Source organism: Branchiostoma belcheri, unplaced genomic scaffold, assembly GCF_001625305.1.
Source record: "Branchiostoma belcheri isolate BF01 breed outbred unplaced genomic scaffold, Haploidv18h27 scaffold210, whole genome shotgun sequence".
NCBI lineage: Eukaryota > Metazoa > Chordata > Leptocardii > Amphioxiformes > Branchiostomatidae > Branchiostoma > Branchiostoma belcheri.
Window position 1 is genome coordinate 53,118 of NW_017803603.1, and position 25,705 is coordinate 78,822.

Genomic DNA, 25,705 nt, shown 5'->3' on the forward strand with positions numbered 1-25,705 from the left:
CGGTTCTTGAGTTATCAACCTTCGGAGATTTTTCAAGAAACGCTCCTGCAGTTCCAGAACAAGCTGCTAGGGGGCCCAAACTCATGTCACTTCTTCCCCACCTCAAGAGCTATCTACCAACCAAAATTCGTGACCCTAGCATGTCCAGATCGCGAGATATCAAAACCGGAAGTTCTGCTGCAGTACCAACAAAAGCCGCCAGGGGGCCCAGAATCTAATCATTTCTAGGTCTCATCAAGACCTACCCACCTACCAAGTTTCATGACAATACATATTAAGCTTCTTGAGTTATGCTGTTCACAAACAGACAGACAGACAGACAAACAGACAAACAGACAAACGCTACTAAAAACATAACCTTCTTGGCGAAGGTAAAAAGAAACGAAGAACGTTAAAGCTGTTTGGAGAAACCAAATCCCCCCCCCCCCCCTCCTATCTAAGCATTGCAATATTAAGCTTGGTCACAATTTTCCCATGTAACGGAGAGGGTCATTGACCATGTCATGTACTGGTGACGCCCTGGGCAGCTGGGCTGCCCTTTTGCACATCACGCCACCCCCGGGCCTCCCCCATACGGAACCTTCCATATACGTGCGGCGGGCAGCTTCCCATGGCCGGGGCGACCCTACATTTAGCCTTTCTATGCCTGGTACCGTTCTCTATTTAGCACGGGTACAAAATTAACATGACCTTCGTCGTTGTCACTTCAGACAAACCTTCGTTCATTTGTTCATATCTTTTTTATCAGACGCGTGGCCCTTCACGAAAGGACAAGGATGTGTATATGATAATTTTGATACGTGTTTCCAACGTTTGTAATCTCTTGGCTAGTCTCTTGTTAATGTTTCCACATATGAATAACAGCCAGACAACTATATTCCCATAACATAAGAAAAGGGTTGCAATTTCCTTGTGTGTGATACTGTGTTCGACTGTTTCAGACTTTCCTTCCAATCTGTCCACAACTGTACCTGCAACGTCCAACGACATCTTACACTGTAATTCAATATACAACGATTCTTTTCTTTTACGATCAATTTACTTAAAATGTGTCCCCATGACTGTTGTCATACCGCTCTAGCATTATAGTAGTAATTTCAAAATAATACGGTTTTCATTGATACGAAAGAGGATTAGAACTGTGTTACTGTGTATATTTCTGTGCCTATTCTCTGCTTTACCCATTGGCAAGGAATTCACGATATCAAGACAACACAAATTGGTTGCTCACTCATAGGAAGCATTTATTCATGTCTATCAGTGCAGCGATAACAAAGTCTTGAAATCAATGGCAAATCAAAGAAATCACAAAGCACCAAAGATAGAACAGAAAATATTAGCGACGTTCTCGGTACGAATGCTACGTGGCCATATCGGTGGCCCTAGCGGGATTCTTCAGCAGCTTAAAGGCACTGGTGTCCAAATGCAGAAAGCGCTCGTCGGTCGGTGGGTATGGCCTTTTCCGTTGCATGGTCCGTTTCCGTGCATGTGTCAGGCGTTTCGACCAGTCTCTAGGGCTCCTCGAATGGCTTCTGCAAAGTATGGTCGGTAACAAAAAAAGCAGGGGGTTAGTGATTAGTATGGACAAATTGATAGTCGCTTTATAAACTTTGAATTTATGTCAGCCAAAAGCTCAGGTGTTTCAAACTATTGGACAATCACGCTTTGTTTGTATGCTTGTTTGGATACGTTAAAGTGGTGTTTGTTGTTGTTTGTTTGTTTGTTTTCTTATCAATCTGCTTGAATGACTTTTGTAAATGTGCCTTTGGAAACTTTGGTGCCGCTGGTATGCATGTATGAGTACTAACCAGCTTTATCTTTATGAGTTACAGATAAGCGGTGTACTGTTAATCAATTGATTGTAAGGGCAGGCTATCACGTTAACTACATCTGTATGTTCCACTGGCTTGTAGTATGCATGTTTCTACCAGCTTTACCAGCAGACTGTCCGGTAACATCCCGTACCTTAGGAACCTTTGTGCCGCTGGTGTGTGCGGACTGTCCGGCCTGGAACTTGGCGCGCAGCTTGGCCAGCGCGGACTCGGAGATCTCGGCGCGCTCCGAGGCGTCCTCCAGCTCGTGCACCGTCTTCCGGTACTTCGCCAAGTTCACGTTCGCCATCTCCTCCTAAACAGGACGTGATGTCAGAGAGAACGTTAGCTATGGTTTCTTAGACAGTATGTGACGTCAGTTACAACTTCGGCCATCTTCTCCTAAACAGGAAGTGACGCCATGTTTAACGTTAGCGATCTCCTTCTAAACAGGATATGACGACAAGTAAAAATGTTCCCTAGACAGGATGTGACGTTAGGTAAAGCGTCTGTCATCTTCTAAATAGGATATGATGTCAGGTAAAATGTTAGCCATTGTTTCCTAGAAAGGATGTGACGTCGGGTACAACATTAGCCATCTCCTCCTAAACAGGACATGACGTGAGAGATAACTTTAGCCACCTCCCAGACAGGCATAGCGTTAGCCATCTCCTCCAAAACACGATACGACGTCATGTATAATGAATATAATGGTAGTCTTAGTTTCCTAGACGGGAAGTGACGTCTGAAAATGCGCCAGCCATCTCCCATCTCCTCCTAAACAGGTTATGACGTCAGGGATAACGTTTCCATCATCTCCTAGACAGGGTGTTCATGTTTTGCGTGATATCTGAACTCACCGATTCCTCAGACTGCCTCTTGTACGTCTTGATCTTGAGCTGCAGTTTCTCCACCAGCTCCTGGAGGCGCTCCTGGTTCTTGCGGTCCTCGTCCGACTGGAAGGTCATCTCCTTAAGACGGCGCTCGTTCTTCCTCAGGTTCTTCAGCGTCTCCTGGTGGCGCCTCTGCTCGGCATCTAGCTCTGCCTCAAGATCGCGCACCTGGGTTTCAAAATAACTTTGCTTAGGGGCTGGTCTAAGTTATTGTCGTAAGATGTAACAATTCATCATCACTCGTGCTACTTACGAAAACTGACTATATAATTCTTGTACCAATCTTTACTAATAAGCAAGGTCGTCTACCTTGTTTTCACGATCAGTACGACATGATCATCGAGACTTACCGTAGTCTCCAGCTTCTGCAAGTGATATTTCCCGGCCTTCATCGCGACTTACCCTAGTCTCCAGCTTCTGCAGGTGACATTTCCCGGCCTTCAGTGCGACTTACCCTAGTCTCCAGCTTCTGCAGGTGGCGTTTCCCGGCCTTCAGTGCGATGGTCTCCGCCTCGTCCAGGCGACGCTGGAAGTCTCGAAGGTTCTCCTCCAGATTCTTCTTGATCTTCTCAAGATGAGCTGTCCTGTCCTGTTCCTGCCGGAGGTCGTCAGCCATGCGCGCGGCCTGTTCCAGATACAGCAACAAGGCAATCAGGGATGGCAGACTTCACCCCATTCAGGCAGTAAGCGCCCTCAGAAACATCCCATTCAAAGAAGCCCCAGACAATACTCGGGTAGAAGAAAGAATTGACGTCTACCTCTTTCATTTTCACTTTTTTTCTGAAACTTCGATGAAAAAAGGATGCATTTTTCCTTGATATGATGGAGGGAAAAGCATTCGTTTCTACTCATTTTAATATGTAGCACAAGTATGTAATCTTATAAATTACTCTGCTTCCATAACCAAAGACGAAATAGAAGTTTATTATTACATCTTGGAAAGTCAATGTCCTTCCCCTGACTAAGAATATTTTAAGGATTTTTTTTATGTTGGATACCTCACCTCTGAGATGGCCTTCTTGGCCTTCTCCTCCATGTCCCTGGCCTGGCTGGCCAGCTCCTCCAGCTCGTTCTGTAGCTGCTGGATCTCGCTGTCCGACTTGCGCTTGGCCGTGACGAGCGCCGCGTTCTGCGTGCTCAGCTCCCCAACACGGTCCATCGCCTCGTGCGCGTCAGCCTCAGCGATCTGGAACAAAACGGGGGAGCGCGTTGTCACTCACGTGAATGTGACGTTGCATTGTCCGCCATGCTGGGTGGTTGCTAGAAGTTACCGGGCATTTTGGATCTGCGTTGATACCTAAGGTCCGGTATCAGATGACTACCGCCAAACTCATGGTAAAAGGCCCGCTGTTAAGCCTTTGCACTCACGTGACTATGATTTAAGCATTGTCCGCCATGCTGGATGGTTACACTAGGAAGTTGCCGGGTAAATTTGAATTTCTGTATCTGATTACAGTCACGTATAATAAGTAATCACATAACAGACATGCAGCTCTGGGGAAGCGTCTTCGTTTGCTAATTGTTCTTCTCTTAGATGGTAAACACGTTTTGCCCTACAGGTGGTACAGAAACGGCAAATCTTCTTGTTACGTTTCTTCCGCTGCAGTGAAATTCTGGCATCGTTCAAGTCCATCAGCTTCAGCGTCTACACTTGGTCTACACTAATAAATGTAATACACACGTTTTAACCTAGATATGACCAAGACAACACTCTACAAACCTTCCTGTTCCTTTCGGCCAGCTCCAGCGACATCCTAGTCTCGTTCATCTCCTTTTGAAGCATCTACACGATCTACACTTAATCTACACCAGGGCTACATTTGATCTACACTTAGCCTACACCAATAAACGTAAAACAGACATATTTTAAGCTATATAATATGACACACACTACAACCCTTCCTGGTCCTTTCGACCTGCGACATCCTGGCCTCGTTCAGCTCCTATTGAAGCATCTACACTTGGTCTACACTTTATCTACAGTTTGGCTACACCAATAAACGTAAAACAGACACATTTTAATCTAGATATGGCACAGACACCGCTCTACAAACCTTCCTGTTCCTCTCGGCCAGCTCCAGCGACATCCGGGTTTCGTTCAGCTCCTGGGTCAGCATCTACACTCGGTCTACACTAATACATGCAAAGCAGAGATAGTAAAAGCTAGATATGACCCAGAAACGGCATACCTTCCTGTTCCTCTCGGCCAGCTCCAGCGACATCCGGGTCTCGTTCAGCTCCTGAGTCAGCATGTTGCAGCGCCGCTCCAGTGACGACAGCGATTCCCGCATCTCCTCGCGCATGCGCTGCTCGTCGTCGATGGTCACCTGCATCTCCCGGACCTTTCAAGAAGAAGAAAATGAAACACGTGAAGCCGCATGCGCAGTCACGTACGTCGTACCATTTTCATATGCAATTTTCAACCTTGCTATTGCAGAACCGATCGTCGAGAGATCTACGATAACCATTTCTGCCTGAAGACAGACACATTCACGACTGTCCTACGAATTGAATGTCTCTCAATTTGCTGTTGTTAACCTGCCTTGTGTGTGTGACATTTGCCTTAACTTGTGCAGTTTCAAACGTATTTTTTAAATTTTATTTTCAGCTTTTCGTTCCCCCACTGTACAGTTTCCAGTATGTCGAGGAATATTTCTCATTTAGTAGTGAGTAGTAAGTAGGTTCGATATATATGCTTATTCGTAAAATATGGTTCCACCAAAGTCCTTATTACCTAATTTTGATAGTTGCAAGCCCCACGAATGCCGACGAATGTTTCCTACTTGTACTTGTAGTGACTAACAAAGGGGCATAGTATTTTCCGTTACACTAGTTTTCTCCCAAATTCTTACCTGGTTCTGGTACTTTGCCAGCTGCTTCCTGGCCTCGGCGTTCGCCTTGTTGGCCGCGTCCAGCTGAACTTCGACCTCGTTCAGGTCGGCCTCGATCTTCTTTTTGGCGCGGACGGCCTCGGCGCGGCCCTTCGCCTCCACCTCAAGCGTGGACTGGAGACTCTCGATGGCTCTCTGGTGGTTCTTTCTGCACACGGTTTAAGAGATGGTTGATGTAGATGTTGATATAGATGGATTTGTATATATGTTGCTGTGTTATGGACAACCATTGCACCTTTATCGTTATTCTTGCCTCATTATGTCTCCAAATATCAAACTGTATCCCCCCAGCTCTGCAGAACTGCCTTCAAGGCAAGTTCCCTACCAATCCTTCGCTTACCTCTTCGAATATACACTTACCTCAAAAGTTTCTATCACGTAGCCAGTTGGCCAACTCTTTAGCCTTTAGCCTGCTGGACTGGATAGAATATATCTAAAAAAGAGATGAGAAACGTACCTTAAAGTCTCGAAATCCTACTCCTTTTCAGCCAGTCTCCTGTCGATGTCGGACTTGAGCTGGCTTAGCTCCAGGTTGGTTTGACGAACCTTCGCCTCCTCCATCTATAGCGTACCCTCTATGCTTATCGCTGAAGACTTTTTACAATCCTAAAGACTATTTTTCTGTCTTAGAAACGTACCTTGAAGTCTCAAACTCTTCCTCCTTCTCCGCCAGTCTCCTATCGATGTCAGACTTCAGCTGAGACAGTTCCAGGTTAGTGCGGAGAACCTTCGCCTCCTCCACCTCCAGCGCGCCCTCGGTCTCCTCCAGAGCCGTCCGCAGGTCCTCCATCTCCACCGACATCTGCCGCTTCTGCTTCTCCAGCTCGTGCACGTTCTTAGCGTGCTCCGCGAGAAGGTCGTTCACGTCGTGCAGATCGTCTTATAGATCGGAGAAGAGTTAAGAAAATGTGTAATCAATTTCGCCAGGTTGGTGAATTATTGAATAGCAAAGTTCTCTATTCTCAACGTTCCGATGGCCGTCTGTCACCTTCATCAGGGCTAGTAAGACTTGTTCACTGTGCATTGAAGCTACTTGTTACAGCTAACAATGCGGCCCCAATAATAAAGAAAAGGATTAAACAAACATAGCCTATATCTATATTTCATTTGAGAAGGCGATTCAATGACAATGTCGAGTTTTTTTTATCAAGAAGGACTGATAGCTCTAAGCAATTTTGGCTGGTTCATAACCCATGACACTTCCGTACGAGTAATCATTTAGTATTCTGACCTCTCGCGGCAAACTAAAAACTGACTCACCGCTGAGCTGCTTGTTCTCCTTCTTGAGTTCCTCCAGTGCGCCCAGAGCGTCTTCGTGAGCCGTCTTGAGCCGCATGTTCTCCGCCATGTAGACGCGGATCTCCTTCTTAGAGTCCTCCAGCTCCAGATTGACCTCCTCGCACTTCGTCCGCCACTGAACAACGGACAACGGACACATGTTCTTACTCGAAGAAGCTATGTGCAACTAAACGATATGAGCCAAACCACTATAAGAGCCACAACACTGTCACCAGCCGCAACATGCCCTAACGGCTCCAACGTCTTCGTCAGCGTACCCATGGGTGTTTCAGCACTAGGAAAAGAATCTTTTTAACGAACTGTGTGTTTCAGCACCAAGGACAGAACCATTATATATAATATTAATGGACAGGTTGTTTTAGTAATAGGGACAGAACATTTTATGTGCGTCAGCACCAAAGACTATGTACAGATTAAACATTAGCAATCAATCAATTGATCGATAAATTGATTAATTGATCGATTGTTAGCGCTCACCTCTGCGATGATCCTGTCCACCATGCGCTGTTTCTTCTCGAGGTGGGCTGCCACGCTGTTGGCCTTCTCCAGTTCTATCATCATGTCCTCGACCTCAGCGGCAAGCCTTGAACGAATTTACGTACAATAAACCTCTGAGAGAGAGAATGTATTATCTACAGTCTACAATATGCTCTTTCATCTGGCAATACAACAAGGAGGCAGCGAAAGACAATAGCACTAGCTGCACCCCAGGCACATACGCAGAGTGTGCAACAGGATGTGCAGATTAAGGCTTGGCTAGCAAGTCACATCAGAAGCCACACTTCGGAGGCACAGAGATAGATGGTCCTTTAAGACTGAAAAGACGAAGACAACCAGGTTAACCACCCAACATGGCGGACAATGCTCAAGTCATAGACACGTGAGTGCCAACACCCTATACAGATAGAATCGATTGCACAAACCTGTTCTTGGTCTTTTCCAGACTGCTACATTTAGAATTTGATATCTCGACTCTTTCCTCCATCTCCTGAAGGCGGGCAGCCAGCTTCTTCTTGGCCTCCTCCAGCTCCTCAGTCCTCTGGATGGCGTCGGTCTCGTACTTGGAGCGCCAGGTGGCCACCTCGGTGTGCGCCTTGGAGAGGGACCGCTGCATCTCGGACTTGGCCTCCTGCTCCTCTTCCCAGGCTGTTCCCGGAAGGTGTCGCAGTCGTGCTGGGCGGCGCGCAGCTACAGGGGGAGATGGCAAGGCCGGGATCAGCTTTCAAGACAGGTTTAGGGACCAGAGGTGGGTGTTAGAATTGGATGTATATAGACAGCACAAAGGGAAATCCGCCGATGTCATGGCATCGCTAGCCGACTAAATCGCGCTCCTAACGCCTGCCCCAATGACCACGCCCTTGGTGGGCAAACTAGCCCTGGGAGTGAAAGGATCAATGTAAGTCTGCTGTATGGCATCGCATGCATACAGGTTATTCCATATCGATCCTTCCTTGCCGGGATTGCGTGGACGGACAGACAGACAGCTCAATCATGTGTCTCCTTACCTGGTGGTTCAAGTGATTCTTGGCTTTGATCTCCTCCTCCAGTTGGCGCTTCAGCTCTTCTATCTGCTGCAACAGCATGCTCTTGGTCCTGCAGAAACGCAATATGGCACCATACTGTTCACCTGCTTCACTATTTTTGCTTACTGAAAGGCCAAAAGGGAAACAACTTCTCAAGGTGTAACTTAAGACTACATGTAAATTTAAAGCACAGTAAAGGATGGGAAAGAAATGAGATTCCTAACAATGCAGTGGGCGAGATTGAATTAGCAGCACCTAATACTCTGTAAATTCTAAACTAAGACGTCTTAATTGTCTTTAGCCTTTACGTCACCAGTACATTTGATCCATCCACCTGTACCAGCCACCTCTATAGGACCAACTCCTCTGGCATGTTATCTCTCTATTTCAGTAGTATTTTGCCAATCTTTACTTTTCCCAGCCGCTTTCCGAAGCCCGGTAGAGACTATCATTTAATACCGATGACAAACACAAATTTTCTTGAACTGTTGGACCAACCAAGGACGTTCAACACAACGTGTTGAACGTCCTTGGACCAACTGACCCACCTGCTGAGCTGGTTGCACTGCGTCTCTGACTCCTCCAGGTGTCTCACGGCGTCGCTGTTCTCTGACAGCAGGCGGGACTTGAGGGCCGACACCTCCTGCATCTGGCGCGTCAGCTCGTCCGCGCGAATGTTCGCCTCGTTCATCCCCTCCTCCAGCTGGCGACATCGCTTCTCAAGGTTCACCTGGGGACAAACACACACTTATCAGTCACATCTCTGATTATACTGGACCCACCAGATTGTCAAGGTTCACCTGGGGTCAAACATGCTCTTAATTATCAGTCACGTCCTTCCCAGAGGTGGCTAGTTCTCTGTTTAACATCTTTTATCGCACTGGACCCCCCCCCCGCTTTTTCAAGGTTCACCTGAGGTCAAACACGCGCTTAACAGTCACGTTCTTCCCAGAAGTAAATACCATTAGTCATATCTCTCCTGCAGGTCGTAAGAACTGTCTGCAACCATACAGTCTTACAGTTTGAACTCACTCTGATTACACTGGAAATTTAGTTTTGCAATTTTTCGGTTTATGTAAGGAAACTGCAGGTTTACAAGGCGTAAAAGATGCTCCCTATCAGTCACGCCATTCAACAGCTCACTGCTGAGTCTCAAACGAACTGTCTGCTGCTATACTGTCAGGTGACAGGTAATTATACTAAACCCCTAGCCTCTTAAAATTTACCTGAAAGTGAAGATGCTCATTATTAGTATTAGGCATTTCCCTCCCAAACTTTCCCTCTGTCACAATATTTAAGGTGTCAGCAAACGTACAGTCCAACAGGTTGGTAACCTGAGCATGTTCCCGGAAATAATGATGACAGGAAATGACGTACCTTTTGCTTGGTGACCTGCTCCATGTTGCCGGAAATGACGTACCTTTTGCTTGGTGACCTGCTCCATGTTGCCGGAAATGTCGTCCACCTCGATGCGGAGGGAGTTCTTCTCCTTCTCCAGCTTGGCCTTGACGCGCTGCAGGTTCTCGATCAGCGTGTTCATCTCCGCTACCTGTTCCGTGTGCTTCTTACGGGTCGCCGCCACGTTGTTGTCCGCCTGGAAAACCACAAACACACACCATCAGCCATGGATACAGAGGCATTCTCATGTGCTTATTTATTCATTACATCAGGCAACTGGCTTGCCCCTTCAGCTATTCTTTGCTGATTGCTATAGGGGGCCAGTACATAGCCCACATGTACATTTTGCTTTACTCATTCCATCCCAGACCCATAAACTTTTGGATATCCTTTATCATTTTTTTCATATGCACTACATTCCTTAAGCCGAGAACACACGCTGTAACTCTTGGATACATGTTCATGTTCATACTCACAACAAAATACATTCATTCAAGTGAAATGGACGATCATGATCTTGTTATTTTACATCGCCATTTGACGCAGATTTACAAGTTCTACTGATGCTGAAGTAGACCCTAACTACCCTGCAGCACCACTTAACTCCGCAAGAACTCCCTCCCGTTCCCCCTACGCTGCAGTACCACTTACCGCCGCATGGACCTCCTCCAGTTCCCTGCGGAGTTTGACGATCTCGTTCTCCTGGCGTTTTGCCAGCTCGGCCTGCTGCTGAGTAGCGCCACTGTGCTCCTCCAGACGGTCCCCGATGTCGTCCAACTCCCGCTGCATGTCGTGGCGAGCCTTCTCTGCACGCGCACGGGCGTTGCGCTCGCTCTCCAACTCCTCTTCAAGCTCCTCGATGCGCCCCTGAAGAGAACAAATGAGGATGTCATTAAATCATTAATCTCCAAGCAGATCCTTCGTGACTGTAACGACAATATCAAGTTCCCATTTGCCAGACAGTTACCAATTGCCACCTGAAGTTGGGCTGGCGCAAGAAAGGTACCAGGACAAAGAGAAATCCAGATAAAATGCCTAAAACAAGCGGAGGAAATAAGCCTAAACCTCAGCTTGGAGAGCATTGAATCGGCACAGCCTTCAGACTTCACTAAAAAGTACTACTTTGACATTTGACACCAACTATTGCATTTGTAATTGGATAGTTATCTAAAACTCATCTGCATGGAACAAGCATTAAACTGATCGTGGCCTAATATGGACATCGTTGAGGGTGAGTTTTCACCTGTTGTTCCTTGATCTTTTTTTGCAGCTGCGCCACGAGACTCTGCTCGTCCTCCAGTCTCGTCTGGACGGCGTTCAGCTCGAAGTCGCGTCTGATTGGTACAAACCAAACACAAGTACATTTTAATACAACGTCCTCACAGGTGATGTGAAGTTCTTCATCCCGTCGCTGATACAGTGAAGGGATGTTACCAAATAGAATCTTGAAAAGTACTTATTCAAAACATGTACTATTCTCAACCAAAGGTATCACTATTAGCGGTCATTCGGTCCTGATGAAAGTAATAGATCGACTGGTTATAAGAGAATATTTCTTACCAACTAATGGATTAGCAGTAATGATGTTTGTATAATGATGATTGTAAATGTCAACGCAAGTCAGACGTGTCTGAAGCACTTCAGCACGTCTGCCATGTTGATGTTGAATAAAGATTTGATTTGATAAGCAGTTATCGGTAAGTCATCTTCTAGTGTATTTCTACACTGCATACTTCTTCAGCTTCTCCTCCAGCTCGACTTTAGCGCGCTCCGTCTCCTGCAGGGAGTCCAGCGTCTGGCGCAGGTCGGCCTCCAGCTTCTTCTTGGCGCGTTCCAGGTCAAGTTTGATCTTCTTCTCAGTGTCCACCAGGCTTTCCAGCTGTCAACAAGGGCAGATTCAAATGCATCAACCTTTTTTTTTATTTCTTCTATTCTTCTCATTCAAGATGCCAGTTAATCATTAGCCTCCATATTCAGGCTTTTAGGTTCGGATTAGTTGTGTTTTTGTGTTGTCATATCGCTGTACTAATATGCCAGCAGAAAAAGAAACGATATGATCAGGCCAAAAAAGGCTACTCGTAGAGCCAGCTTAGGAGGCTAGGAAATCGCCAAGAACGACCCCACATGTTTTTCCCTAAAATTCCATCAAAGTAACTTTCACGCCGAGTACAGACACCCAAACTGAACATGCTCATACTTCTTTGTTGTTAACCCCGACACTTTGCTGTGCTATGTTATGGTCTTAGCGTCATAAGGGCGGTCACAAGGAAACTAGCAATAATGCTGACCTCGTCAATCTGCTGCTCCAACTTGACCTTGTTCTTGGTCAGGTGGTTGACCTTGTCTTCCTCGGATTGAAGGTCATCCAGAGTTTGCTGGAATGTGAATCAAGTTGTCGGTTAAGACGTAAAATTCTACAAGAACCTGCGCCAAGAAAGTGCAAAAACAAGACCATACCCATAGTTTATCTTAGAATTGAAACCGATGTGGAACGCAGGATAGGTGTATCAAACGCTCTACAGGTTCCTTTCCCATTCTAGACTAGGGTCGCTCACTAGTCTCCACCAGACTCGATCCTTTGCATGCTGAATAAATACTAGAAATCTGCCTAAAAAGAATGTAAATGGCCAAGGGCAAACTGGACCCTCTATGGCCAGTTATATTCCTTTTGGGCCGATTTCTACTATTTATTCAGCCTGCAAAAGAGTCTGATGGAGACTAGTCGCTCACCGCTTGCAGCTCCTCTAGCTTCTTCTTGTCCCGAGCCAGCCTCTTCATGTTCTCCTCGGCTTCCGCGAGTTCGTCTGACATGGCACGCACCCGGTTCTCCACGGCACGCTTGTCTTTCTCAGACCTGGGGAAGAGAGGAGACCACAGATAGAATATGAGACTTCCCATGCTATGCTGTCACACTGTAAGTGGTTCGAAAATACCACTTTTATGTGTGTTACAAGAGGCCGAGTTTTGTTGCCAGTATAACTTAGTTATTAATAATCTGATGATGCTTTGATCTACATGTACAAGGGCAAGCCATGTACATGTAGGCCTCCTCGGTTACAACACCTCTTGCTAGTTTGAACTTTTGAACAAGATGGCAGCCACTTTTGAACAAGATTACAGTTACCACTTTGTTTATGAGTCGAACACATGACTTCCTGGTTTAACCATCCAAAATGGCGGGTTATCAGCGGGGTAATACATACTAGTACGTCACAGTCACGTGAGTGCAAATAGTCTAACCTTCCCTTAAATCTCGTACCAAATTCCTACACTGATGATACCTAGCGAGATTCCGCTCCAGGTCCTCCACGTCTTTCTTGACGATTAACCACCTAGTATGGCGGGTAATACGATAATACCTAAGGCATGGTCACATGAGTGCAAAGGCCAATTGATACCTAGCGAGGTTCCGCTCCAGGTCCTCCACGTCTTTCTTGAGCTCGCTGCACTCGGTCTCGAGTTTCCGCTTTTTGCCGTTAAGAGAGGCGACGGCCTCCGCCTCCTCCTCCAGGTTCTCCTTGACCTCCTCCAGCTGCGCCTCAAGGTCAGCCTTGCTCTTGATCAGCATGGCGTTCCTCTCCTCAGAGTCCGCAACAACGTCTTGCTCCTGGAGAAGCAGATTTTATCTCTTTATTTTCAAATCACATGTTGTTTCTGAACACTTCAATTGATAACGATCTGCCAATTCCTTATTCTGTTAGACTGTAGCTGCTGTTGAGGCAAGGAGAAGAGCAAGAAAAGCTCGTCTGACTGACTGTAGTGTAGACTCGCCATACTCTGCGAGTGGCTGTCAACATTCTGTTCTGAATTGTAATTAGGAACTAAGTGGTCGGTACGTCCACCAATGTATTCATTAGTCATTTTGTACATTATACAGGGCCTGAATATTGTTCTTCTGTTTCTTTGTCGTTGTGCAATGGCCTATCATGCAACAGGCTTTGGTTCTATTTTTATCTTTTTGTATCTCAAGACTACCCCGTCCTGAATTTTCTTTTGTGTAACTATGTAGGTTTTATGTTCTGCCACATATGATTGTACAAATCAGTGTAATTCAGCTTGTTGTACTTGTACCTCATGCTGCGGGGCTGATTTATCTTAATGAACTGTCAACTGTAAACTGTCCTTACCGCTTGCAGCTGGACCACCAGGTCGTTCTTCTCCTGAGTGAGGGTGACGCACTTCTCCTGCAGCTCTTTGCGAAGTCTCTCCTCATTGGCCAGCCGCTCCTCCATGTCCTTCATCTCGGACAGCTTCCTCTGCAGCTCCTCTTCCTGCCGGGCGCCCTGCAGCAGCGGCTTGATCTGAGGACGGAAGGAAATATAGCGTTAACTGTTTAAAGGTAAGGAAGTGAGTGAGTGAGTGAGTGAGTGAGTGAGTGAGTGAGTGAGTGAGTGAGTGAGTGAGTGAGTGAGTGAGTGAGTGAGTTTAAAGGTAAAACTTTTGTGTCAACACAAAAGGGAAAATCTCACCTTTTTACCTTTAAACATGTACATGTAACTACGAACACAGATGAACTTCCATGAGGAAATGGGTACAAAGAGCCTTTCCCAAGGGCTGTAGCCTTTCCCAACTGTGGGATCTACTACTGAATATAACCCAGAACGTTTTGATCAACAAAAAGACTACCTTGTCACCCTGTGAAGAGTTCTAAACGACCAGAATGTTGAGCGAAGAGCTATCAACGTGAACACCTCCCCGTATACCTATAGTATCTTACTACAAGAGATTTTAAGTTGCAAAAGCGTTGACTTACTTTAGTGTACAGCTTCCACCACATCCATTCCCTCAGCCCTAGCCATTTCCGGATATTCCGCTGCAGAGTGTACATGGCCTCCCTGCAACAAGATTACCATGGTAATTGTATCGCTAACTACATTGTAACATATTTTATCATATACCCCTTATAGCAGATGGGTGACTTCCAACTGGCCTAGCCTCTACCAAGCACCGCAGATCTCTGGAAAAATAGTAGAAATTGGCCGAAGTGAAGGGATATCACATGTATACCAGGAGAGTTAGCCGTCTAGAGAGGATGCAATATGCGACCCGTGTTTTCCACCGATCCGCGGTGCCTGGTCGAGGCTACAAATGGCCTACTTAATGTAAAATGAAAGTGTTTACTCTGCTTTTATACATAGACATAGTAAAGAAATAACACAAGACGCTCGGAAACCTTTCCTACCTTTGTTCCACCAGCTTACGGAACTTGCCCCGCTGGAACCTACCCCTGGCGCGGGCCTGGATGTTCTTGATGATCTGGCTCAGACGATCGTCTCGCACATCCTCCAGGTAACCCAACACCGCGGCCTTGAAGAACACCTGTAGAAGACATATGAAGGCTAAGTTGTAGTATAATACGCTTTAATTTTTTCACTAAGAGACTTTAGCAATGGCATAGGGAATCCTTTTTTTATCAACTTTTCCTCGGTGCAATTCAGACACTAAACAGATTCCGGTCCTAAGTCAGAAACATAAATGCTCGAGAGGCTAGACTCACTGAGAGTTGGGACTAACTAGCCCACTAGGAGAAGCAGGGGTTGCGAAGGATGCTCGGGGACATTCCCTACCCCATTTAGACCGAAGTGGATTTGCCTCCCTTACACCAGGATGGACCTCTATTCCTTTCTATATGAATAATGAGATCTTTAACGTACTCAAGTTGTGGCTCTCTCTCTAAACACGGGGCCTCCATCTAACGTCCCATCCGTGACACGTCCCAAACGGAAGCTAGGTTCTCATTAACACCTGAGTGAAGGTGAGGAAGTTCGCATGTTCCCTACCTTCGTGTGTCCGATGGCGTACTTGGTCTTCTCCAGGTCGATCGCCTCCAGAATCTTCTTGCTGATCTCCTTGGCTTCCATAAAGCCTCCTTTCAAAACCTGTGGAGCCAGGATCTGGTACCTGAAGAGTCAGAAAGTGTTCAACTGGTCATTGTTTTATTCAGGAAATATTTTCAAGGCTGTTTCAAGGATGGAGACAGTGGCATGGGTGGGTAACTTGTGGCTACGTGAACGTTCCAAGAACATAAATTATCCTGATGAAGGCGACAGTGGTCGCTGAAAATTTGATCCCTGTAAATAGTGTGTTGGAATAAAGTTTAGCGTTTTACTAACATGGTATGTTCTCGTTAAAACTGATGTTTCAAACTCAAAATGTACAGTGCAACATACAGCACAAGGTTTGGTTAAAAGATTAAGTAATTTGAGTCCATGATTCTGTGCACGCACATGCAGAAACGACAGTACCAAAATCGCTCGAAGAATGTGATGAAACATTTTTTCGTGCTCTATGGGAAGATTTTATCCAGTTATTCCGACCAGGTCGGGAAAACAAACCTTTGCTTAAACTCCCCGTAAGGCAGTCTGTTGGGATAACCCTTCCTACAGATCCTGATGCCCTCCAGTACACCGTTACAGGTCAGCTGGTGCATCACCAACACAGAGTCGATGACGAAGGCAGACTTGGTCTCGTTGGGGATGATGCAGCGCACGAAGTGAGGGAAGGTGTTCCTCAGGGTGGTCATCAACTTGTTCAGCTGTTCCTAATGTGTGATGATATTCACTTTTGTGAATAGCTTCATCTTTATCTTATCATTTATTTTGTTTGTTTGAATTTTAGGACAACTTGGAGGCCCATTAAATTCTGACAGATTGATTTTCGATGAGACACAGACTACAAAAAACAGTAACATCATGACGAAATTGAAAAAGGTTCGGAGTCAATGATGTTGCTGTTCGAAAATCTCTGAAACAACAATGATAACATACCCGATGCAATGCAGAAACAGTCTGGAAAGCGGCGCTCTTCTTGCCTTTTCCTTTCTTTGGTGCTGTAGACCAGAAATATTAATTCATTCTATGCACAGCTGTGCCTCTCCAAAATTAGGAAAACATGTACGAATAGAATAGCTGATAAGTAGAAGATTATAATAGCACCAGAGCACAAATTACACAAACGATGTCAATGAGAATCGTGCATTAATGAAGGCAATATCTTGTAAAACTAGAAAGGTAACATTTGCGAGCAAGTGCAAAATGTGTCACACAGCAAAAATTCGCTGTTCCAGGATCAACCGTAGTGCAAACATGTAACATTAGAAAATCATAACTGTCTAACATATTCGCATATCAAAAGAACAGTTCGTGTGTTCCGAACGCTTACCTGCGTCCGCGCTGACGTAGTCTGCGAACAGGTCCACCATCAGCGCCAAGGCGGATTTCTTGTAGCATTCCACAACCGTCTCGTTGATTGGATCCTTGTTCTTCTCCAGCCAACCAATCACGTTGTAGGGAACCTGTCGTACGGGAAAGGACGTCCGGAGTATAGAGCGTTAAATGTGAGAAACCTACTGAAAAACCTCATGGTTATAAAGTTAAAGAGTTACAGGTGCATACAGGTTGATTTTTGAAGATGTCAGTAACCAACAAGTGAAGTTGTAAATGGCAGAATAACGCAAGGAACCTACAGGAGTGTGTAGAATAAACCCTTATCATCAGACGATTCGAAGAAAAAGCATCCTGGTTTATGTGGCCACTTTTTGTTTCATGCTGGTCCTTAAGATGATTTTACCCATGGCACAAGCATTACGAATTCTGCCTATAGTGACCACCTGTGCACATAGATCCTAATATTACTACATAGAGTTATAGGTCTCCTGAATAGTCCGTGGGAGAAATTTTGACTGTGCCACTGTATTATTTTCTGTATAGTTTAAACGTTTATCTTACCACGCCAGCGTAGTGTCCGATGGCGAAGTGAGCCTCGAACTTCCTCTTGCCTGGCTTGGGCTTCTGGAAGTTGGCGGTTTTCCCCTCGTGGTTGTCGTACAACTTGGCCTTGAACGTCATGTCCGTGGCCTTGGGGAACATGCACTCCTCCTCCAGGATGGACATGATACCCAGGGGCTGGATGATAATGTACAATTCAGGTTGTTCGAGAGTGAGTGAGAGATGATGCACTAGGCATGTAGACAAAAATAAATAAATTTATTGTATGCACAGATATGCCAACATCAACCATACTGCAGAAATGGCTAAGACTTCAGCTAAAATCGCTCCCTTTTTTGACGTGTTCAGTTAAAGACTAATACAGGCTACACAGGCACCATCGACTGTACAATACACACTCACTTGAACCATCTGGAAGAAACAGACATTTCATACTGGACATTTTACCGCTATTGTACCTACTTAGTCATTCGACTAATAATAGAAAATCCTGCAGCAAAAGGACCATGGTGTCTGGAAAATCTTCATAAGAGGAGCAAACTGAAGGTACCAGCACCTGATCCGAGCAGCTAGACGAACAGGGATATCAGAGACCTTCGTATAGTCTTGCGTACCTTTTCAATCAGGGAGATGCAGGCCTCCAAGTCCATGCCGAAGTCGATGAACTCCCAGTGGATGCCCTCCCGCTTGTACTCTTCCTGCTCCAGCACGAACATGTGGTGGTTGAAGAACTGCTGCAGCTTCTCGTTGGTGAAGTTGATGCACAGCTGCTCGAAGCTGTTCAGCTGTCGGGCGAAAAGAGGAAACCTAACCTTAGAAGATCTGTTCTGTTTTAATCTTTTAATTACATTACATGACTGCATCATTTTTATTGATTAAGTTAAAGTAATGATATCTACCAAAATTGGCAATCCCGTGATCTTTTTCTCCTGTCGTCATCCATCAGCTCCTGGTAAGATGAAGCCAGTCGTGCAATGCAGCTTCGCTATTGCTCGCGTATTTAGCAAAGCACACCGGGGCATCCCACTCTTTTCGATACGTGTCTTGGCCTTGTGTTTTCTTACGAGGACATGTTTGACGCTACATGCCCCCGCATTCACCTGTTTTACGTCCTCAACAGTGTAAAAGCAACAATAACAGAGATAAGAAGAAGAAAAAAAATCACCTCGAAGATCTCGAAACCCGCGATGTCCAGCACGCCGATGAAGTACTGCCGCTGCATCTTGGTGTCCAGCGTGGTGTTCAGCCGCTTAACTAGCCAGGAGAACAGCCTGGAGACATCGAGGGATATGTTTTGTCAAAAAAGGGACCTTTTGTTTACCGGAAAATGTAATGCATTTCAAAAAAGGCAACCATTTCTTTATTTACTGATGAATGTATTGCGTTTTTTAAACTTTGTCAATATCACTACCTCGGTAACTATGTACCTACCATGAAACTTACCAAAGTAACGATTATAGTAATTTTATTTTCTCCCAGGGTTGACCCTTAATACTAATCTACGACTAGTTGGGCAACCCTGGCTGTTGTAAGCCGAACTAATAAATAAATCAAAAGGAACCATTTCTGTGCCCGTAAAGCGTCAAGCGTTTTCCATGTAAACAGTTGCCGTCGTGACCCGAAGGCCTTTTTGTTTGTTTGTTGATTTGCTTGTTTACCTGTTGTAGATGGCCTTGCAGAGCGCGCCCACGGAGTAGGAGCACTGCTCGGCCGTCTGTTTGTTTATTTGTTTATTTGTTTGTTTGTTTACCTGTTGTAGATGGCCTTGCAGAGCGCGCCCACGGAGTAGGAGCACTGCTCGGCCGTCTGTTTGTTTATTTGTTTGTTTGTTTGTTTACCTGTTGTAGATGGCCTTGCAGAGCGCGCCCACGGAGTAGGAGCACTGCTCGGCCGTCTGGCCCTTCACCACGTACTCGTTCCCCACCTTGACCCGAGGCTTCAGCAGGGCCTTCGTCATCTCCGCACTGGAGACGCCGAACAGGTGAGACGTCTTCTCAGCATCTGGAACGGTCGGCAAGCGAAACTATTGTCTAATACATTAGTTGTAACTTTTGCCTATATACAGTCGTTTAAACTTTTGTTTATATACATTCCTTGTAACTTTTGTCTATATACATTCATTGAGTGTTGGGATAGAATGATTATGAAGGGCCCTTCAATACGTTCACGTTCCCAATATTTAATGTCTAGTAGGACCTTCTCCATGGAACATGATGAGGACAATATGAATAGCCGCATATTTTTGTAGCGCTGGAACGAATTTTTGCCATTCAAGATACACTTTGATGAGCATTTATGTTTTTTTTATTGCCAGTGGCCCAATACCATAACACAAATAATAGCATGTCCACAACAAAAGATATCATACCATACTACCCCGCTGCAGTACCATACGAAGCCGCTAGATTATCACTACTTGGCCTTGACCTTAACCCCAACCTACCTACCAAATGTTAGAAAGATACATGCACCATACGAGTCATAACCGGTCTAAAAAAATCGCCAGCCCCATAATATATATATGGTGTGCCTAACACATAACGTTCCCGACGAAGCTGATCAGAAAAAGAAAAAAAATAGTGCAGAACGTACGCTCCATGCCGTCGCACTCTGCCTGCTCCTCTCGCGGCCTCTGCTTGAACTTCAAGTTGCCGAAGTGCATGATGCCGGCCGTGAGGCGGTACACGTCGTTCTTCTCCGTCTGGGAGAACCCCAGGATGTCGAATGCCTCGTCAGTCAGACGCATCTCCTCCTGCAGGACACAGGACGTAGATCCAGTGTCAAAAATGGCTCCGCCCCTGAGGCGTCACCCAAAAAAAAATTTTTTTCTCCATTTTTGGGACCAACTTGTGTCTTGGTACTATGTCCTCCTGTAGGTGTGCATAGATAACATAAATGCCCCTCCTACTCAATAGGGCGATTGGCTCATGATCAGCGTCCATGTCTGATTCTGTAGCTGTAGCCTGGTAATGTTTCCTCCACTATTCTAGTTCATTAATGAAATGAAATGATCTTTATTGCATATCCTTGCCCAGACGGGCTAAATGCATACATGCTTTGTCACAGTATAAAATACATGTGGTGCATACATACATAATGTATGTTTGAGTTCTATACTAGGATTCTAAGTACTACATAATTCTTAAAGTTACTGTTTGTCTATTTTTTGGTTCTGGTTTCTTCTCTCTTCTTGAAACACTTATTGATATAATCACACACTTTTTCTACAATGTGTTCATTTCTGCTTGACATAAGATGTATAAATCTATTTTGCTTGGACAGTTTCTTATATTTCTTGTCTAAATCTAGTACATTAAATAACACCTTACGTTCATTTTCATATAAACTACAATCAAGTAAAAAGTGCGACTCGTTTTCTACATATAGATGATCACAGAATTCGCACGTCCTATCGTTCAGAGGAGTACGGTTGTGCCTACCGGATTCTATATTAATAGAAGTTATCACCGTGCTTTGAATGTATTTTGCGAATTTGTTCCGTGTTTTCTCGTTCACAATGCCTTGTACCCTATCTCCAGGACACTTTGTAAAACACCGATCTGTCTAGCTGGGTACATGCACATAAAATCTTTGATTTCGAAACAAACCCGTCTTTTTTGGTCATATTTGTCTATGTATGTACGTACCGCATCGTCCACGCCGGGGATTTCGGTGTGGCCCTGGGAGCAGTAGTAGTACTGCTTAGCGTCAGGAATCAGCAGCAGTTGTTCTGAAAAAGGGAAATGCCAGGAATGAGACAAATCCGATAAAAGCCGCGACGGAAATTGAAAGAGTTAGGTGTGTGGTATGTACACCTTTTAGGGCGGTGGTGGATAAAGAACGCCACCTACCAGTGAGCTGCGGAAACGCATTGGACGTCAGCTGCAGGAAGATGTGGTACGCACGCTCGGCACTTTGCTGGGAAATCACGCGAGACTTCTCGAGAAGGTCTGCATAAGTGAAACACAACGTCCATCCTATTAGCAAAGGACAGGGTACAACACCAGGGAAATATTGTCCTTTCAACGAAGACAGTGAATTGACGAAAAGTAACTTAAAGTTATGATAACCTAACTGATTCAAGCACTCACAATTCTCGATGTCCGCACCAGCCAGCTTCCCGTTGGACCCAAAGTGGATCCGGATGAATTTACCCTGCAAAACAAATGGCATCACATGAAGATACATTAAATTATCACAGTAACGATTAGAATCAAACTATTTGACTTTTGATAAAAGTGATACAAGTACTCACGAAACGGGAGGAGTTGTTGTTCCTGACGGTCTTGGCGTTACCGAAGGACTCCAGAACGGGGTTGGTCTGCACGACCTGATCCTCCAGAGTAGCCTGCAGTGATGATTAGAATAAAATTGCAGTTGGGGGCATATTGCACGTAACGTTACAACATATATGATATATAATTGATGGAGAAGACCGCAAGTAAAATCTTTCTCTCCTTCAAACTACATAAAATGCACAGAGATTTATATTCTGCCTTTTGACTACTTTTAAGTTATTTCATTTTGATAAATATGGATTGTCGTATCTATAAGATTTAGAAGTACTGTTTTTCTTACTCGATTGCGCGAATTGCCTGGACAACCTAAAATTACAATATCTTAAAATTATGGACTAGTATCTTCAAATTCTTACCTTTTTCTCGGCCTTCTTCTCCTTGGATAGAGCCGCTACGTTGGCGAAGTAGGCGATAACCTTCTTGGTGTTCTCCGTCTTACCGGCTCCGGACTCGCCGCTGTGAGGTAAAACAACCTCTGTACTCACAATGATCAAATTAGATCCTCCTAAACTAAGGAACCTCGGACACAAGACACAATGAAAGATAACGAAAGACTAAATGGATCTGCATGACGTTTCTACGACTGCAGATACAGTAGAAGAGGAGTATTGTTTTCAGAATAATGGATAAACGTCCTCGAGCTGATGCTTTCCTGCACATACACTCTTTTCTGCGCACATTGTATGAATAATGTAGTGAATGTAGTACTTACGTGATCAGCATGGACTGGCTCTCGTTGTCTATAAAAGACAATAGTAAATGTCAATGGAGTAATACGATATTTAACTTTGAGAGTGACCCATGCTGCTGTAGGCGTTTGGTCTAGTTCGTTAGAGACAAATGCAGTGCCCCCCCCCCACACACACACACACACATACACACACCGTCTCCCCCATCACAATGAAAAGTAACAAACAGTGGGTCTCGTTCTTACTCTGCAGCATGTTGGTGTAGGCGTTGTCGGAGACCGCGAAGAGATGCGGCGGCACCTCCGTCCTGCGCTTCCCCTTGTACAGCGCCACCACGTCCGCGCCGTAGATCGGCAGCCGCTTGTACGGGTTGATCACCACGCAGAACAGACCGGAGTACGTCTGAAAGGGTAGGTAAAACATGTACTAATGTTACTGTAGTGCTACTGTAGTACTACTATAGATCGGCAGCCGCTTGTAAGGGTTGATGACCACGCAGAACAGCCCGGAGTACGTCTGGAGGGGTGGAGAAAGCATGTAGTGTATGTTACTGTAGTTCTACTGCAGTGCTACTGTAAAGCTACTGTTTTGTTACTGTATATCGGCAGGCCCTTGTACTGGTTGATCACCACGCAGAACAAAGTTAAAAAAATATTTCAATGGAAGAATACATTCTGTAGTTAGTGATACTGTCATCAAGAATACATTCTGTAGTTAGTGATACTGTCGCTAGAAGATACAAATACAATGTACTGATGTAGATACGAAAGAACACCTGGCGAAGAACCTTTCAGGAGGACCTCAAGAGGGCCAACATTGCCTGGGAAGAGGCTGAGGAGGCAGCAGCCACTAGACCCAGATGGAAGCTGCCCAATGTGCCTGTAGGCACAGGAGGACCTAAGGTCTAAGGTAAGGATGTAGATACGATGGTAGTAGGGTAAGGGCTAGACAGAGCAACTGTAGTTAATGATAATGCCGCTAGGTGGCTATTAACAGTGTACTGACGTAGATGAGCTGGTGGTAGGGTTAGGTCTGTGTATAATGTCGTTGGGGCCAGACAGACCAGTTGCAGTTAATGGAAATGCCGCTAGATGGCACTTAATACTTACGTAGATGAGCTGGTGGTAGTATCTCATCTTGAGGTTGTTGAGGATGGAGGCCTCGTTCAGGTACGTCATGTTGGCCATGTCCTCGCAGTAGGCGAACTTGGGCGGGTTCATCTGCTGAACCAGCTCCTCCTTCACCGTCACAGTCTGTGTGCACAACAAACGCTGACGTCAGGGAAATATGCCGGCCATATGCATAGCGAAGCCGATTGGAATTACACTTGCCTATAGATTGTTGTACTCAATAAATTAAAAAGTAACAAGCATCATAAAAGTGAAAAACATTGTAAATACGTGGTGACGGGATGGATTTGAAAACAGATGCGGAGCTGAATATGACATCAAAAGTGAATTTTAGAGAAATGTCGTTATTTTGGCAATGCTACACCGAGTTTAATGGCATAAACAAATGATGCCTTCTGTTGTCATCTTTCCCTCTTTTGGTATTTTTTACTTAATTTTTTTTTCAAAAACCAGACAAAAAATTAATATAGGTCAAGGAAAACAAAGAATTAAGATATTTTTAAGCAAAATTCTTAAGATAAATGGTCGCGGCCTTAAGACGCTGTCTCCATGTCTTCTTACCTTTCCGTTGGACGTCTTGATGGTGACCATCTTGTCCTTGGTGGCCTGAATCTCGCCATCGATCCACACGTCCTTGTCATCCGCCACGAAACACGCCTTCTTCGCGTCAAACGCTTGCGAACGGATCTGCAGAACGGACAGGGGGCAAGTTTATTCGTTTAACAAAGTTCTACGCACGGGCAAAATTCTAAAACGTTTCGGAGACAGTCTGGCACCTTCCTCAGGGCAATATTGGCTGGTTTTTCTTCTATGCAGATAGGCAAAATAAGATATCTCCAAGATGTAAGATATCTCCAAAACTGAATTTGTGTGACTCTTAATTCTATTATATCATTCTCGATATTTAAGTATGATTTAAAGTAGAAAAGCACGCAAAACCAAAACTTTATTTTGTATGAAATTCATTATACTTAAATCTGTAAGAAATATTCAGTCGCTCAGTGGCTGCAACCACAAGTGAAAAGTAGGTGTAGACACTTTGTTCACCGGTAGTTCACAAACCCTAGTTTGCTGAGTATACAGATATGGTATGAAGCTACTCTTACAAGCCTGGTCAAAGTATATACGGAGTTGCCTCATACCTTCAGGACTTCCTTCTTGTCGCCATACAGGTACCGCTCGAACTCTTGCTCTTGCTTCTTCGCCATGGCTGCTGCTGCTCGCCAACAGTGAGGCTCGCTCAGACGCCGGGAGTCGGGTGGAGCTCGGGAGGAGGCCGCGGCTTGGCACGCTCAACTACAGCTGGACATATGGTATGGCGTTGTTTTAATGTTTAGCTTCGATAAAGTTTGGGAGTGATTGTTATAATGCTGAGGTCACATTAACGGGACAGTCGCGGTTCTGGATAGTCTTCACGCTTCCAAGAGCCCAGATTTGTCATTATCTCCCTCAATAAAAGCAATGTTCGCCTTTGCAATATTAGTATTTACTATGCCATAAAATACTATCGAACCTATATGATTATGAACACAGGAAGAATAAATCTGCATTAGAATAAAAGAAGAATAAAACTACACCATCGTATCAAAGACTTAAAAACAGATGAATATTGTATAATGATTGTGAAAAAAATGACAGGCTTTTTAAAACACAATTTCACAATACATACGTTCGAACACTGGAACTTTCTAGCGAACATACGAAGGCTTACCTTGCATAAAGCTGTGTGAAGAAAGCCAAACGAAGTGCAGGTTTTATATATGCCCTACTTTTGGTCAAGAGCGGAATTTTTATAAACCTTCCAAAGATGGAGGTTCGTCAAAGGGTTATAGCTAACAGGACAAGAATTCTAAACCATACCAGAGAGAACATTAAACTGTGCACTAACGTGTTTTCTGTGACCCGTCCTTTTACTTCCAACCCGTTATTGGGTAAACTGTTAGAAGGGATATTCGAGAAGGACAAGAAATAGTAGAAACCAAAATGGAGTTGGCTTCTGTTAAGGCATGTCCTTGACAGTTGTTCCCAAGGTTGTCCGAATTTGTG

The 25,705-nt window shown here is 45.0% G+C and overlaps 1 protein-coding gene across 1 annotated transcript; it reads right to left on the reverse strand.

Moving 5' to 3' along the window:
* Positions 1-1,231: 1,231 nt before the first annotated feature.
* LOC109469902 (myosin-7-like) lies at positions 1,232-24,960 on the reverse strand. Its single transcript, XM_019768660.1, is given in 43 exon segments — positions 1,232-1,532; positions 1,966-2,127; positions 2,672-2,872; positions 3,159-3,329; positions 3,708-3,890; positions 4,894-5,046; positions 5,557-5,743; positions 6,234-6,474; positions 6,856-7,009; positions 7,372-7,477; positions 7,818-8,038; positions 8,041-8,082; positions 8,400-8,487; positions 8,966-9,147; positions 9,838-10,011; positions 10,467-10,682; positions 11,059-11,149; positions 11,549-11,694; positions 12,104-12,190; positions 12,546-12,669; positions 13,214-13,422; positions 13,943-14,116; positions 14,569-14,650; positions 14,998-15,134; positions 15,596-15,716; positions 16,151-16,356; positions 16,583-16,644; positions 16,971-17,109; positions 17,543-17,719; positions 18,157-18,327; positions 18,708-18,813; positions 19,381-19,543; positions 20,135-20,294; positions 21,190-21,272; positions 21,394-21,492; positions 21,634-21,697; positions 21,798-21,890; positions 22,197-22,296; positions 22,553-22,580; positions 22,775-22,931; positions 23,639-23,782; positions 24,221-24,346; positions 24,802-24,960. Coding segments are annotated over 43 exon segments (5,817 nt in total). The 5' UTR covers positions 24,868-24,960; the 3' UTR covers positions 1,232-1,511.
* Between the last annotated feature and the right edge of the window lie 745 nt (positions 24,961-25,705).